The sequence below is a fragment of the Suillus paluster genome (assembly GCF_016628075.1).
Source record: "Suillus paluster strain FC165 chromosome Unknown EDB91scaffold_93, whole genome shotgun sequence".
In the NCBI taxonomy this organism is placed as follows: Eukaryota; Fungi; Basidiomycota; class Agaricomycetes; order Boletales; family Suillaceae; genus Suillus; species Suillus paluster.
In genome coordinates this window covers 132,685-148,892 of record NW_024537653.1, presented here as the reverse complement: position 1 = coordinate 148,892, position 16,208 = coordinate 132,685, and the positions used below count along the sequence as shown (strand labels likewise).

The 16,208-nt window shown below is 45.9% G+C and overlaps 4 protein-coding genes across 4 annotated transcripts; all 4 read left to right on the top strand.

Annotated features, from left to right (window-relative positions):
* Window positions 1–1,247: 1,247 nt before the first annotated feature.
* Window positions 1,248–2,006, top strand: EDB91DRAFT_1315939 (uncharacterized protein; the record flags this gene model as incomplete). Its single annotated transcript, XM_041325174.1, has 3 exons — window positions 1,248–1,306; window positions 1,364–1,685; window positions 1,733–2,006. 3 exons carry the CDS (start codon window positions 1,248–1,250, stop codon window positions 2,000–2,002), a joined length of 651 nt encoding a protein of 216 aa, XP_041171877.1. The 3' UTR covers window positions 2,003–2,006.
* Window positions 2,007–7,699: 5,693 nt separating this feature from the next.
* Window positions 7,700–8,765, top strand: EDB91DRAFT_1315936 (chitin synthase-domain-containing protein; the record flags this gene model as incomplete). The annotated part of the gene is made up of 4 exons (XM_041325173.1): window positions 7,700–7,894; window positions 7,930–8,461; window positions 8,523–8,651; window positions 8,704–8,765. The coding sequence occupies 4 exons, from the start codon at window positions 7,700–7,702 to the stop codon at window positions 8,763–8,765; spliced, it is 918 nt and encodes a 305-aa protein (XP_041171876.1).
* Window positions 8,766–8,788: 23 nt separating this feature from the next.
* EDB91DRAFT_1315935 (DNA mismatch repair protein MutS) lies at window positions 8,789–10,148 on the top strand (the record flags this gene model as incomplete). Its single annotated transcript, XM_041325172.1, has 8 exons — window positions 8,789–9,046; window positions 9,106–9,223; window positions 9,276–9,337; window positions 9,387–9,494; window positions 9,546–9,646; window positions 9,699–9,895; window positions 9,943–9,989; window positions 10,041–10,148. The coding sequence occupies 8 exons, from the start codon at window positions 8,789–8,791 to the stop codon at window positions 10,146–10,148; spliced, it is 999 nt and encodes a 332-aa protein (XP_041171875.1).
* A 793-nt stretch (window positions 10,149–10,941) lies between these two features.
* On the top strand, window positions 10,942–13,338 carry EDB91DRAFT_1253846 (uncharacterized protein; the record flags this gene model as incomplete). Its single annotated transcript, XM_041323715.1, has 8 exons — window positions 10,942–11,317; window positions 11,347–11,354; window positions 11,404–11,580; window positions 11,653–11,947; window positions 11,998–12,356; window positions 12,415–12,431; window positions 12,474–13,152; window positions 13,228–13,338. 8 exons carry the CDS (start codon window positions 10,942–10,944, stop codon window positions 13,336–13,338), a joined length of 2,022 nt encoding a protein of 673 aa, XP_041171874.1.
* Between the last annotated feature and the right edge of the window lie 2,870 nt (window positions 13,339–16,208).

Sequence of the window (16,208 nt, the reverse complement as noted above, 5' to 3'; positions counted from 1 at the left end):
ACCATGGCTCTAATGGATATGTGCTATCTGCCCAAACCCAGTGACCGTCAGGAAGAAGATCATCATGCTTTTCATAGAGGTGAGTGGATCGAAAGGCAAATGCGTCATGGACACTCCCAGGATGTCCAAGAGAATAATCCACAATCAAGAGATTGTGGGGCATAATAACTGCCTAGAATTAAATTAATTTGTCTGCAAAAAAAAACAAGAAAGAAGAACACATTACTTGACAACCAAGGGAATAATTGGATTTCCTGTCAAAAAAGACCTCCCCGAAATAACCAGGTTTGGTGAAAAGTTTGATGGTTGAGCCATCAATGGCTAGATAACCACCCCTCCATTCCAGACATGTCTTTACCTTGGCAAATTTCTGAGCAAGGTGGGCATCCTCAGAATTATCTTCTGGAAAGGAGATAAACCAATCGTGGTCTTCGAGCAGTGCAACCATCACACAATTAGTGCAATTGACCACAGACCTGACACTCACACCTGCCCATTGAGCAACATCCTCAAGAGTAATGGCATTGCCGTAATGGCCAGCACGATTGGGTAAGATGGCAAGCTGGATGGAGACAGGGAGCTGAGGATTATTGGAGTTGTTCTGAAAGATAGGGTGATCAGAGATATAATCGAGGATATCGTCAAAGATCTCTGGGCTGACACGAAGTTTCTGCTGAAACAACTTGGGGCGATGTTCCTCATGGTGAACTAGCATGTGAAGCTGAGGAGCTCGTGGTGGAGGCTCATCAGGCTTGTGGATTACACGTGCCCTCTGAACCTCGTCATGCAAAGCGGCAATTGTGTGTTGTAGCCTATCATAATGGATGGCAATCTCATCTTCATCACTGGAAGAAGCAGAGGAGCTAGAAAGGCCAGAGAAAGAAGACATTATGGATGGTGGGGTCGGAGAGCTGAAAGACATATTGGTATCTTCATCATTGGTAGAAAGCGAGTCTGTGTCTGACTCAGAGTCGGTATCAGAGTCCAAGTCTGACAAATCATCTAGGAGTTCATTCTGGAATTGTAATTTGGCTAGTGCAAGGGCAGCCTTGTCAACAGCATTGAGGAGATCTTTGTGTGCAGATGTGCGAGACATACTGAGGTGGGATTCGAGGGGATCAAAACTCCTATCCATTTGGTGCATATGTGACATCAAATGTAGCGGAGTTTAAAATGTCGGAAAGTTCCAAAGTTTCATCTCGTGTTGAGCATGTTGGTGTTGTCACTGACCTCACCCTCGAACCTCGATGCTCATCCACAGCACCGAGCAGGACATCACCAAATTTCCAGGTGTCATCCACCCAAGGTAAGTAATTCTTGCGCCTCTTGCAAGTTGCAGCTAACATCTGCCCTTATCTTACAGGAAATCTATTTTAGTTCACATCCCACACACATCCCACCTGACCAGCAGCACGTCATCTTTACCAGCAAGTGGCTCGTCCACCCTCCACCTCGTTACAGCCGGCGATGCGAATGCGAACATCTTGTGCTTTGACGGTGGTGGTACTGGTACAGGCTTGTGTTTTGGTAGACCTGGAGATGACAACGCGGAGATAATGCGAGAGGTACAATCCTCCATACCAGGTAGTGTTGGTGGCGACGTGGTTGAAGCTGGGGATGTTGATGTGGAGTGGCTAGGTGAAGGCGTGTTGGGCGTCATTGGCGGGGTGATGTTTGTGGAGTTGGTAGGAGGGAATGCAGGCTTGGGTGGAGAGGGATAACGGACCATAAGAGGGCGGTAGGGGTCGAGCCTGTTAGAGTCCTCCCCCAGCTGCTCAGCATCCCCCTCCTCCTCACTCTTCCTCACTCCTCCTCTCACTCCTCCTTCCCTCTTCCCCTCGGCACTTATTTTGTTCCCCCGGCGCTCCCTTCTTCTGTCGTCTCTCCCGAACTTTTCTATCCACTAGTTAGTCTCTCATCCGTCTCTTCAAGTCCCCAGAGCATGGAGCTGGGGGACTCCGCTTGCCCTAAACATGAGACCACCCACCTAAGTGTAGATTGATTCATGCTATCATTTGAAATACAAAGTATGTTGGCCGCTACTCTACAACTTTCCCCTATGTATATAGCACGTTTGAAAATCACAAGTATTGTTTGAAAGTCTGACTGTGTGTGCCGAGCATCGGCCGAAGTTTTTGAAGCTGTTTAGCTGCGAGTTGAAAGTGTTTAGCCGGTGTTTAAGCGAAGTTTCAAGAGTTTCAAAAGTTATTTTGAGTACCACTAATATTAGTCTGCTCTGCCGCATGCATTGCTACACTGCAAGCTGCAAATTTGCTGATTTTTGTACGAGAAAACACGCACCCAGGCTGACGTTCGGTGAACTTGCAAAGTTGAACGTTGAAAAAGACTGACAATTGACAACTTTTGCCGTCTTTCTTCGAATTCGTAGTCTGATATATTTTTCTTGTCTGCTACATAGAATACAGTCCTAATTTGCGTCCTCCATACTAATCAATCACTTCCTCAGTCACGTTCATCATCTCTCCTTGCTCATGATCGCAAGTCATTTTGGTATACTTGGTCCACTTCTCTCGAAACTCTTTGCTTGTGGTGTCGAGGCCCATGGAGGAGAACCCGGTCCAGAACGCCAGTCCCAGTGCATATCTATGTTATCTTTCATTCGTTGTGTACATATTCATTCTTCTCCTACCGCAAATATAACTCACCTTCCCCACCAATGCCACTCAAAATGACTTGGTAAGACTTAATCCCCGCTTTCTCCACGTACTGTTCCTGATATCCCTCCAGCACTCCAATAAATACATCCACGGTTGGATATCCTCTACTTCCTCCAAAAATATCCAAAGATGCCAAACTCTTCGAACCCATCATCCTCACCTGCCGAAGCTATCTCAAGCACCGTCATTCCTATGTCCTCATGAACAGTGTGTTTATCGTGTACACTATCTACTGCGAATATGACACCTGTTCATGGCAGGATGATGCTTAACCATGCCCAGTAAGACACAACATATTTTGCAAGTTTGTTTCGGAGCTGTTGACGTGAAGCTTAATGTCCTAGACAGCACTTCTTGCATGCTTCCCAAATGATACCAGGCACAATCCAAAGATCTGGATCTCCCCAAAGCAGCACTACCACCTGAAATATCATCACCAAATATGGATATTCCAATATTCTCGCTATTCCCACATACCTCCCTGGCTCTACTTGCTTCACCATAGCTTTTCCTCTTGCACACTCTTGTATTTAAGTTGTAGCTTAGCATGTATGTACATAAAATGATACAATAGACCGCTTTTTTCATTGTATAAGAGCTTGTACAGTAGTCTACAGTGCTGACTACAATATGTGCATCCCAGGACTAAAACATATTCGCTTTTTTGCCCCTTTAGCAGGGGAGCTATTCTGACTGTATATATCATATATTAGAGTGTTAATTAATATATTATACCGCTTTCCAGGATCCTTGTCTACAATCCAAAGTCACTTCCTGCCTACAATGTACCATATTTTCGCAATTTTGAGGTTTTTCACTACATTCTCACCACATAGACTATACAAGCTATTTATATATCCCTTATGGTACATATATGAAGCCTTCCCAAGGCCATGATCAGGTAGAAATGTGTCAGAGTAATGATATCAATGATATAGGGGCAAACCCCACAATCATACAAATGTCACATTTCAACCCTGTCTAGGGCGAAGATTTCATTAAAATATGTAGAATACATTGTAGACTACTTAAATATGCTATATTAATATATGTTGTGAAGGTAAAGGTGATGTGGAAGTGTTGTGGTCTCAATTTGTTGCATTATTATGGTCTGACCACCCATGCATAGACTGTTGGTGCACAGTACTTTTTCGATGTTTGGACTTTTTGACTTTCCCACGACCTTTTTCTTATCTATTGCATTCCCCTACTGTCAATTATTCATGGATCCTTCTGGTAGTCGAGGACTGTATTACCTGGTATATATTGTATACCCCTTGATAGTCTGATTATAAAATTTCACTATATTCATGTCTGGGAATTCTTATCAGTGAGAATAGGAGATATGTGCTTGATATCATTACTCTGACATATTTCTACCTGATCATGGCCTTGGGAAGGCTTCATATATGTACCATAAGGGATATATAAATAGCTTGTATAGTCTATGTAGTGAGAATGTAATGAAAAACCTCAAAATTGCGAAAATATGGTACATTGTAGGCAGGAAGTGACTTTGGATTGTAGACAAGGATCCTGGAATTGTTATGGTATATCTATATAATGAATATATTCTATATGTTCATAGTAACAGCCTACCTGCCATCCTGGAGGGCCGGAGCTGCAGGAAAAAATTTCTCAGGGGGTGAACCACCAGGAGGATGTAAATACATATAACCCCAGGGGCTGATCCTACTGACCTATGCTCCTGATATATTGTGTATACTAGTGAAGAGATGTTAGAAATAATATTTGCAAGCCTATATACTTAAACACTAAAAAATGCGAAACACTTCTTTTCATAGTGTGTCCTTGAGGAAGACAAGGTTACAGCACTACAAGAAATGGTCCTTGTGTCCTGAGCTTCTAACACCACCAGGAGGATGTAATTACATATGACCCCAGGGGCTGATCCTACTGACCTATACTCTTGATATATTGTATATACTAGTGAATAGATGTTAGAAATAATATTTACCAGTCTATATACCTAAACACTAAAAAATGCAAACTGGTTTATGTTTTTTGAGAGGTATGTATCAATTTAACATATCTACTAACGTCGGACACTTCAGAGGCTCAAACAAGCGGTGTAATATATTCATTAACACTCTAATATATGATATATAGTCAGAATAGCTCCCCTGCTAAAGGGGCAAAAAAGCGAATATGTTTTAGTCCTGGGATGCACATATTGTAGTCAGCACTGTAGACTACTGTACAAGCTCTTATACAATGAAAAAAGCGGTCTATTGTATCATTTTATGTGTGTACATGCCATTCTACTACTTATATACATGAGCAAGCAAGGGGAAAGCTCTGGTGAAGCAGTAGAGCCAGGGAGGTATGTGGGAATGGTGAGATTATTGGAATATCCCAATTTGGTGATTTTTCCGGTGGTAGTGCTATTCTTGGAAGCCTGAGAATCACCAAGGGACTCAGAAGCCATTAAGCTTAATTGTGTAGGATCTGTGGACTACAAACAAACTTGCAAAACCATCACATTGCTAGTCAGTGAGGATTATGCTTAATTTTAACCATATGGCCTGGGCCTGAAAATCGTGGAGCGAGGGCCAGAGACAGAAGCTATTGTGGATGTTCTTGAAACTTGGATCATAAAATATCCAGGCAATATTCTCTTAGAGAAGTGGGTGTATGACACTCTCGAAGCTGCACGAGGTCTCATTCTTTCAGCCGGCAACACTGTGAGTCAGTTTTATCCTATTTTTAATAAAATATTAACATACTAGTATATAGTTGCCAGTCCTTGACACAGAAGTGGATTCTGCGAAGCACAAGCCAGTCAATGTCAATAATCATCAACCCGAGAAAAGAAAGAAGGTTCAGAAACTCGATACAGATATCCTGTCAACCTTTGATGATGACCGGTACCTTACTGCTGATGAAGATGAGCACCTATTATTCCCACATATCCCAGTTAGTAAAGTTGGTTTTATTGACTGATTTTACCAATGGCCCATAAAACATGACAGCACGTGACCTCGCTGACGAATCAGTGACCTGACATGTCCTATGCGTCCTTCAAGTTCGTGCAGATCTGCAGCTCCCGTTCTGTCACCTTCACATTGTGGGACGCACTGCACCAATACCTGCACTTGAGGACTGCTCGTCAGCACCGAAACCACTCACCGATGGAGCTCACTGGGGTCCTAGTGTCGCCGTTTTGTGTTCAACCACCTCATGCTGTTGCAAGGCAATTTCGTCGAACTTCGGTGTGCGCACATGCAGAAAGACGGTGTGATTAGTGTTTTTTTTCTGCCTGTATGTACAGCTGTAGATACATGCACCCCTGCAAACAGAAGTGTTAGAATTTGCTTCATTAGTCTGGTGAAAATGATTGAGTGTGCCCGCCCGCCCCGTCCATGTAAAATTTCGCCGCCGGAGCTCTCAGCCACCTGTAAAATCTTGGGATTTTACAGTAAAATAAAGTGCGGTGGACACTTTACCACTACTTTTCTGTTCTTTTCTTGTAAAATGTGGCGCACAGCGCACCAAAAAATCGCATTTCTGGTTCCCTTCCCTCAAAATTTTGCTCTAGCTGCACCAGACTTTGATGCAAAATAGTTACCGGCGAGAATGTGGGATTATAAGAGAATTTGATGATAATCTGAGGCAAGAATCTCAGGACTTATATCCACCATTCATTTGCCATCGGATATATAAAGTCAAATAATCATGAGTGAAAAGTTGTTGTTTTTCCTTCTGAAATTTTCACGGCAAAAATATCACTATTTCTTCGAGTTTTTTCTTATATATTTTTCACAGTGCAGTCTTTCAACTTTTTTCACTAAGTCCTGCATGGCTGCGCCACTCCATGAAGATAAAAGTCCCACGCCTGAAACCCTAAACCCTGCACACTTGCTCTCGAACCACCACCATCACCACCACCGACTCTGACAACATCAACAATGTTGATGGTGAATTAAGCTTAAGGTAGGTAGTTGACACACTTGATAGTGTCAATTAAACCTGGCATTAATCATGGCTATAGATGGCTTTGAGCCTTGAGGAATCAGGTGAGTTACTCAGCAGAACTGTCTGCTATTTAGTTGGGCTGATCTGGAACCAATTAGCACCGTAGTGACCGATGAACCACCCTCCCATGTGTCTGTAACTGCACCACATTTGATTATCCTACATTTCGAGGCCTGTAATGGGCTCCTTCATCAAACCTCAAGGTTCTCTGGTCATGGCCCTGACATCAGCTCCGGGGCGCCCGAGATGGATCATGTCCAGGGTGAGGGAGGCACAGCTCCAGACAGATCGTGCAGGTCCAGCACATGCATACGAGCCTGTTGGATGACTGTAATTGTCGCAGGAGGTGTATCATGAGGAGATCCATTGCATATATAGGTTACATACAGACAAATAATTGATAGGTTGAAAATTAGCAAGAATCTCTAATTTTTACCAGCGAACTATCGTTCATTAAGGAATCATTCCAACGATAATTCAATGATCTGAAAATCGTCGACTTATCGTCAGAAATTATCTCTATCCATTGATATTTTACCATTGACAAAAGCATGTCAAAGTCTGGTGCTGTGGCCTTACATCCACACTATAATATTTGCTGCTCTTGTCAATCCTAGAGGTATGTACAACCAACCATTTTACTATTTACAGTGTATCTCATGCGCTCAGACCCAGGGGTGCTCCCTAAGAAGGCAATGTGACTGTTGGTTACCTCCGCACTCGACAACTTCTCGCCAAGCCTTCATCATTCAGTGTCCTTGTGACAATTGCCATGGCTCAGGCCCTTTGGGTGGATCTGAGCTAGATCTGTGGTGCACTTATTCTGACTGAACCAGGAGCTTGTGAGTTTTTTTCATTTTCTTCTTTCAAATCCCCCCCTCCCCATGACGCCTGGTTTGGCTGTCTTGCCCCAGGCCAATTGGCGGAGCATTGCATCTCCCTTTCTCCACATTCAGGTCTTAACCTAATGATCTTTGTTAACCCAATGCAAGGATTCTCCCGTGTGTGCTGTTAGTGACTATGAGATGCTCCTATCCAATACCCTCACTGTTCTTTCAGCAGAGGCTGATATGGAGCATTTGAATCAAGCACTGTCATATGGCACGCAGCATATTCCTGTCATTGCTACGTATGTCGTGTACCCTGCTTACACAAATTTCGGAATGGCTGATCCATACAAGTGGAACACCACATACTCCACTACCAAGGCTCCCTCTAAAGTGACTCCCCCTGACACACCATACCGCCAGTCAAGGAGCCTGCTCCCGATTTTGAACCTTTCAACTTCCTCCTCACGCACACTATTTGCCTGGTCACAGCATACTCAGAGTCTGTTGAGGGTCTTCGTACAACCCTCGACTCCCTCGCCACGACAGACTATCCTAACAGCCACAAACTCATTCTGGTCATCGTGGATGGTATAGTCAAGGGTGCTGGGAACACAATGACCATGCCAGAGATCTGTCTGTCGATGATGAAAGACTTTATCATCCAACCCCATGATGTCGAGACGCACTCCTATGTCGCCATTGCAGATGGGCACAAGCGTCACAACATGGCCAAGGTCTATGCCAGTTTCTACGACTATGATGATGCCTCAGTTGAACGGTCGAAGCAGCAGTGCATCCCCATGGTTGTCGTCGCTAAGGTTGGCAACCTGCTTGAAGCTAATGATGCAAAACCTGGAAACAGAGGCAAGCATGACTCACAGATCGTGCTCATGGCGTTCTTGCAGAAAGTCATGTTTGATGAGCGGATGACGACATTTGAGTATGAGTTCTTCAACTGTCTGGCGTGTGACTGGTGTCAGCCCAGATCAGTATGAACTTGTGCTTTGCATTGATGCAGATAGCAAGGTGTTCCTGGATTCGCTAACGTGCATGGTATCATGTATGGTTGTGGATATTGAGATCATGGGGCTGTGTGGAGAGATGAAGATTGCGAACAAGGCGGATAATTTCATGACAATGATGCAGGGTAAGTTTTGTTTATTGGTGTTTTGCAACCCAACCCTAATGTTCGCTGGCAGTCTTCAAATACTACATCTCACACCTTCCGCGTGTTGCTCTCCCAATGTCGTCGCTGGATTAATCTTTCAACTGAGTGAGTTTCTGATGTCAGGCTCAATGTTCGTTACATTCTTCTCAAAACTCCCAAAGAAATCACCTGAAACTGGAATGATCCGCCTCTTCGATCGCATGGACTATTACTCTATCCATGGGCAAGATGCCCACTACGTCACCACACACGTCTTTCGTACTAATTCCGTCCTCAAGTACCTAGGTGCTTGGACACACAATCTGGCACGATATATGCGCTTGGATACTAGTGCATTGCGTGCACTGAATCTCATCTATGCCCCTGGAAGTGCTGTCAGTCATTTGATTATTACTTCAAATTGATGTCTCACCTGCAAACCGTCACCTCGTAGGGAAGTATCAATAAGAATGCAACACTCCTTGGTCTACTCAATAAATGCAAGACTGCTCAGGGCACTAGGCTCCTCAGGACATGGCTCAAGCAACCTTTGATAAATCTGCACGAAATATGTATGCCCATTTTTCTACTCTCCTTCACAGAATTAAAACCTTGGCCTTGCAGGTAAACGGGCAAGACCTCATGGAGACATCGTGGATGACACATCTACATGGAGAATGCTGCAAGTCAGTATGATACCATCTTCCAAGGGTCTCACTCATTTTTGTTCCACAGGACGACTACTTGAAGCTGATGCCTGACCTCCATCGCCTAAGCAAGCGATTCAAGAAATTTATCGCGTCCCTTGAGGATGTTGTGCAAGCATATCAAGTCGTCCTCAAGGTACTTCAGTTCAGTTCTCAGCCATCAGTGATGCTTACTTTACCCACCTAGCTGCCTGGTTTGCTTGTGGCTCTAGAGGGTCTCCAGTACGAGCACGAAGAAGATGTCATGATGGATGATGTGTCACCCAAGGCTCAGCTGACTGAACTGTGGTGATGTGTTGAAGAGTTCAGACCATGCATAGAACATAATGTGTGGGTACAGTCTCTACTCACATCTTTCTGATTTCTTGCTGTCTTATCTCCTTGCTATCCTTGCTATTATTGCTGTATCGTACATATGGCCACTAGTCTTTCTATCTGGCCAGACAGCAACATGTACCCTCCAGTTCAAGAACGAGACTGTCATTTCTTTGTACTTCCCAGACTCACCTATCTGCTATCGGGCACCTGGTTTCACTGGTCCAATCGGGCATTGAATGCATCTGGGAACACTCATCTTGCTGCAGGGACTCTGGTTGATCTCAAGTGGGTCGCATTCTTTGGGGCCGCTATGGTACGTACCATGGATATTGTAAGTTCTTGCTGAGATGATGGAGGAAGCAAGACGGAAGACGGCGTGTCTATCGTGCTGGACTTGGACCCTGCATGGCCAGAATGGAGGTTCTGCCCTGATCTGGACACCACCCCGCGTCAGCCTGCGCAATGTCTTTGATCTGTGGGCAGGGGTCCCCTCATAGCTCGCATTGGGAGTCCAAACTTGATCTGGGTCATGATCCTACAGTGCAGCCCAACACTTCCATGGATGCGCTAATGTGAGGCAGTTCTTCCTAAAAATGGATTGACCTGATTGACCTAATGGACACTGTAGTCTACTCTTTTGCAATGCAACTATTCATCCTCTGATTTGATGTCATTGCTGTCCTCTTCATGGTTGTCCTCTTCGTCCTCTTCCGTCCTGCTCAAAATCTCAGCAACAGCGCGCTCCTTGGCCGCCTCCCTTATCTCTTCTATGACCTCCACTGTTTCCTCATAACTTGTGAGGTACTTATAAACAGTCCTGATGACATCGGCTTGAAATCCTTGCTGGTTTGCAAGTGATTGAATTAATGCCTCGAACCTGACCTGGGCGAAGTGGGCAATGTCGCCCTCATGTATGTTGGTATAAGTGGCAGATGTCCCTGAAGTTGTAGCAGAACTGCTACTAGGATGTTCTCTAGTACAGTCTTTGAAGAACGTCAGTTGGAACATTGTGGCTGTAGTAGTGTGCATGAGGATGATTTCTCAATGTGGTTCATACCACGATGAGTATGAACCGGTGTTGTGTTCAATGCTTTGAAAAGGTGCAGGATGGATGTGTGGATGACAAGCCCCTCAAGTGTTCGAAGTTGAAATAACAGACCCCTATAGCATCGGGTGCGTGACACGCCGCACGCACATCAGGTTGCACTCTCATTCACACTCATTTCATTATTTATTGCACTGGACACACTACTGTATTTTTAACCATGGCTTGGGGGATAACAAAGAAAATCACGTCTGCTGTAAAGAAGTTGGCAAAAGGGAAGGCAACTACTGCATCGGCATCAGCCCTGATGGCACAGCGAGAGGAAGCACGGCAGACATTACTAAAGGCCAAGGGCATGCGGTCGCAGTATGATGGTCATCTGGTGCAGGGCTGCCGGTTCCTTGCAGACATGGTCAAGCAGAAGAAGACTGCTCATACAGATGGTACTCACACCCAGGCCAATGGCGAACTCGTCGACATTGATGCCTATAGCCATGCATTCAACAACACTCCCAACAGATACTCTGCATCCATGCTCGAACTCTTTCTTGTCCAGAAGGGTTTGATGGAGGCGCGAAGTCTCAGCACAATGTGGGGTGTGTTCTCGGCTTTCAATGATCTGTAGAAGAACTCGTGAGTGATCGCACACTCATTTTATGACACAAAATTGGATGATGTACAGCCAAGGGAAGACCTACCAAGGGCCGTACCACTTCAATTCAGCGACCGGGTAGTCACCGGAAACCCAGCTCAGTCTGCGGCCATGCAAGACATGATGGAAGTTTTGAAGAACAATGAGGGAGCAGAAGGTGGCAGCAGGAACCATGCATCTGCCATGACAATTGAGGACATGTGGAAGGTGATGGCATGGTCCTACAAGCAGTGCCCTGACGAGCTGATCAGTCTCATCTATTCCTGAGTTCGGACTGAGTCAGCTCTTGATATGGACAATGTAATTTTAGCCCAGAAGCACCTCGTAATCCGTGCGTTCGCAACCACAGGCTTTATGATTTGGACACGATGCATCCATCAGCGTGGAAGTGCAAAGACTAATTATATTGGCCACCTAATCCCCCACAGAAATGTCAAGCTTACGAAAATCAGACGAAAGGACATTGTTTGGAATTGCCAGGGACGCCCGCCATATGACATCCCTTATGACTTAGTGAGCCTGCTCAACCACAAAGGCTGGCAGCGAAAAGGCGAGACTGATGGTGCCTTAGATGGTAATGTCCTATGTGCCCCCAAAGGCTGAGTCTTGACATGTAGCTTCAAGGTCATGAGTACGAGATCTACCCTCAACAACAGACACCTGAGATCTGCATGTTCACACATCTGCGAGCCTGGGTAAATTTCTTGGAGAAGGTCCTTCTCCGGTGGCCATTGGAGCCTGATGAATTCATCTTCGCGCGAGTGGGTGCAAACAGTGTGGTCTATGCCTCCAACGAGCTGTCGTATGATGGTGTGATGAAGATGCTCGCCTGGATGTGCAAGGAGGTAGGGCTGACAGCTAGGTACACCACCCACTGCTTTCAGCGAGGTGGTGCAAGGTACCAGTTCATGTTCACACCTCTGGGACAGCGCTGGTCACTTGCTACCATTCGGTGGTGGGGTGCGTGGGCCGAAGGCAAAAGTGTGAGTGGAAGTTGTTGTGTGGTGCAGTGAACTGACCAATCCCCCTCGACTTGGACAGGTTGATACTCTGATACGGTACCTTCTGGACGAGCTCACTTGATATGAGAAGAATCACAGGGATGCATTGTGCCCCATCCCTCGGGAAGCTGACAAGAGTTTCAATGGTGACCACATCTTGACAGCACCTGTGACGGCAGCGGAAACACAGGAACTCAAGATGTCATTCAATCACGAGCTGAATCGGCTGTCCGACAAAGTCAAGGAGGTACTAGACAAACTGACCCTTGTTCCGGCGGTGCCCTTGCCATCACCACCACCTTCCCAACTTGCTCGGTGCTCTGTTTCGAACTCTGTCCCCTCCTCATCATCTCCACTATGTGACCAGTCCAACCTAGTACAGCCAACACCGTTTTGTGAGCCTGAGGCCTTGCATGCACCTTCCTCGGGAAGCTGTGTCTCACCATTTATGACACCCGACTCATTTCCTATCGACTCGAATTCTTCTTCTGCAGCCTTGCCTCCCATTGTCCCGACATCAGCTGCATGTCTCCACAACACTCACAGGCATGGTGCCTCAACAAAAAAAGCCACTCCTATTCCTGGCGTCAGGATTCCGGACCTGCCACGTGGACTCAAGGCATGGTGTGCTGCCGTAAAGCAGTGGGAAGACCCCGTGGCATCTATCGGAGGCAAGGCCCTGAAGGATTGGCCAGAGGAGTGGTACACCGGTCCCATGCGCACAATCACTGGCGTGAAGCGGAACATCCGCAAGGTGATTGGCAATGGAGTTCTACCGGTGAGTCACCTTTATGCTCATTGTAGGTTCAAGAGCAGGGCTTGAGACTCAGATCACACTCTCAACAGGCTGCAGCAGGACGAGGGAGTATTTCTGAAGACATACCCTGAGGCAACCCGTGGTGTCAAGCTGCTTTTTGATGCAATCCAGTGCCAACGCAAGGGACGTGGTGAAATCACCGGATGAGCAAGTAAGAATGGCCGCCCAGAAGTCTGAGCATCCTCCCGGTGAGAACAAATATACCGTGGTTTTCCATCTGCACTCGTCCACATACCACCCAGTTGCACATACCTGCAGCAAGATCAGACTCGCTGGCATGACTTTGCTGCATGCTCGTGCACCACACACACTCGCTTACTACTTACTCCTCGTAACTCGATCTGTATCTCTTTTGTGCTCTGTGTTTTGTGGGCATCAGCTTTGTGAAGGATGGGTCATTTGTACAAATCACACCTGCAGTTTCGAAAGCTTCGAATCCATTTTCATTTTTACTGTGTGAACTGAACATGAACGTGCATGCGTCAAGCAGCGGAGCGGAGGATTCGAGACTCCAAACGATGTCGGCAACATCGACAGAAGAGAGAGAGAAGGAAATTTTCTCGAACCAAGAGGGAATCTGGCGGATGCCACGGCGGCACGTGACCGTAAAACCGCGTAAAATTTTCGACAAAAGTGGTACCACGGTTATCACAGAACCACTTAATTAAGCCTGAAAGCATTCCTATGCAGCACCGGCGGTGCACACCAGCAGGTTCTATAGACTTGTACTTAGCTTTTCTACCTTATACATGTAGTATAAAGCACTGGCGGTGTGCCGCTGCCGGTTTATTTAATAACATCACTCAATTTGGCAACTTTGTCACCTCACATAAGCAGTGCAGTGCCGCCACCCTTGTGCTCATCATCTGCAACAGCAAGCTCGAGTACATCATCAAAATAACATATTTTTAATAGCAGCTTTTTGATATTAAACATGCTTCTCATGGACAGAGGTAATGCACATAGTACAGTAACTTATACCTGTATGAGACGGACAGCCAAGGGTGACAATGTACCAATACAGACGGGCCAGCCCATGTGGGCCCATGGCAATAATTGTACCATGATAGACGAGTGGGCCGAGGGTGGTGTGTACCTGATGCAACTGGGTGGGCCGGTGGTATATAGTATAGATGGTAGTATAGTAATGTACTATATAATAGATTATGAATGTCAGTGTGTGATGGAGATGAGTGGGCTGGTAAATGACATGCAATGTAAACGAGTGGGCCAGGGAAATGGGGTATGATGGAGATGAGTGGGCCAAGGAATGGGGTGCAATGGACAAGTGGGCCACATTATATGCAGTACATGCAGGATATACCATCCGGTAAATTGACATGCCATCCGGTAGATGCAGGACACCATCAGGTTTATGGACATATATATCTATTTACCGGATGGTATATTCAAAATCAAGGGGACTTTTACCCTTTTGTTCTACTCGAGATTTCTCTCATCGGCCGGACGATTCCTCTGTTTCAGCCGGATGGATTCCCTTTATGTCAGCCGGACTAATCCTCTTTACATCGGCCGGACAAATACTCTGATTCGGCCGGACGAACCCTCCTTACGTCAGCCGGACTAATCCTCTTTACGTCGGCCGGACTAACTCTCTGATCGGCCGGACAAATCCTCTGATTCAATCGGACGAATTCTGTTAAGGTCGTGCTCAAGGGAGAGGTTACTCAAAGGGCTTCGGCTTCAGCTTGTGCACTGCGCCCCTTACCCAAGTACGTGCCCTTTAATTTCCAGGGGACAGAGGGGAAGTCTGACGGAAGTCCGGGGAGTTCTGGAGGACTTAGTGTTGGTGGAGTTCGGTGGAACTCCGGAAGGTTTATACTGGGACAGAGTGAGGCTACTACGGAAGTCCAGAGTAGAAACTGAACAGAGGTTAGACTACCCTAAGGTAGAGCCAGAGAAGTAGTCCTAAGGTTTAACCCCTAAGACTCGGAGGTGGACAAGAGATGAGACTCAAGTCTGGAGATTTGCAGGAATGAGCAGAACTAAGATGATATTCAAACTGAGGAGTTCCGGAGTATTACAGGGGTTTATATACTGTAGGTAACATGTAAGTAAATCAGTCAGCAAAGGTAAGGGCTATGTACAAAGCATGTGGAAAGTCTATTAGTAAGTGTAGCGGATCAAAGCAGTGAAGTCGGAAATGAAGTAGGAATGGATGGATCAATAAGCATAGCAGAAAGAACATAACCGGTAACTGGAGCAATAGCTAATCTAAAAGGAGTTAGGGGTGAGTGCGGAGATGAAGGTGGAGCGCTGGGCGGAATAGTAAGATGGAGGACGGACTTCAATGAAGTAGATCCGGAATTCCGGATCCGGAGGTACGGGATATGACAGATTTGTTGAGTACAGCATCCAGTGCGATTTCAGCAAACTCAAAATCGCTGTGTGAAATGAAAGGATGCCAAGGCTCTTCGTTAATGGGAAGCTGTTCTTCAGGATGGGCAGTTAATGCCAAATTCATCGAATACTTGATGGAGAGGCTCGCGATCAGCAGAAGGGTGGTATTCTGTTCTGAATTCCAGGGGCTGTTGAGCAGATATTGCAGGCAGAGGTTTGACAGAGCCTAATCGGCTATTAACTATGCAGAAAAATAAATCAGTTAACATAAATAAATCAATACCATGCTGACCTGGGCTGCTGTCAATGGCACCCTCGAAGTTGATGTTGTCCAAAGTTTCGAAATCAAGTGGAGGGTCTGAATCGACTACGATAATTGGTGTTAGATTCAGAGATGCATGGGAACAAAAGTCAAAAGTCAGAAACACACCTGGAGGAACGATCAGTTCCTGATCTCCACTTGTGGAGGGAACATTAATATTGTTGATCGATTGAGACGGCAGGCTGGCACTGGGATGCCTGATACCCATATATGCCTGCCAGCGAGCTATTAGAACCTCTAGTTGTCAGTGAAAATCAAAATCAAGTAGGAGAGAACTCACCTCTCCTTTGATCTTGCTCGTGTTCAAGAGCGAAGGCCTCTTGTTCCTTCTCAA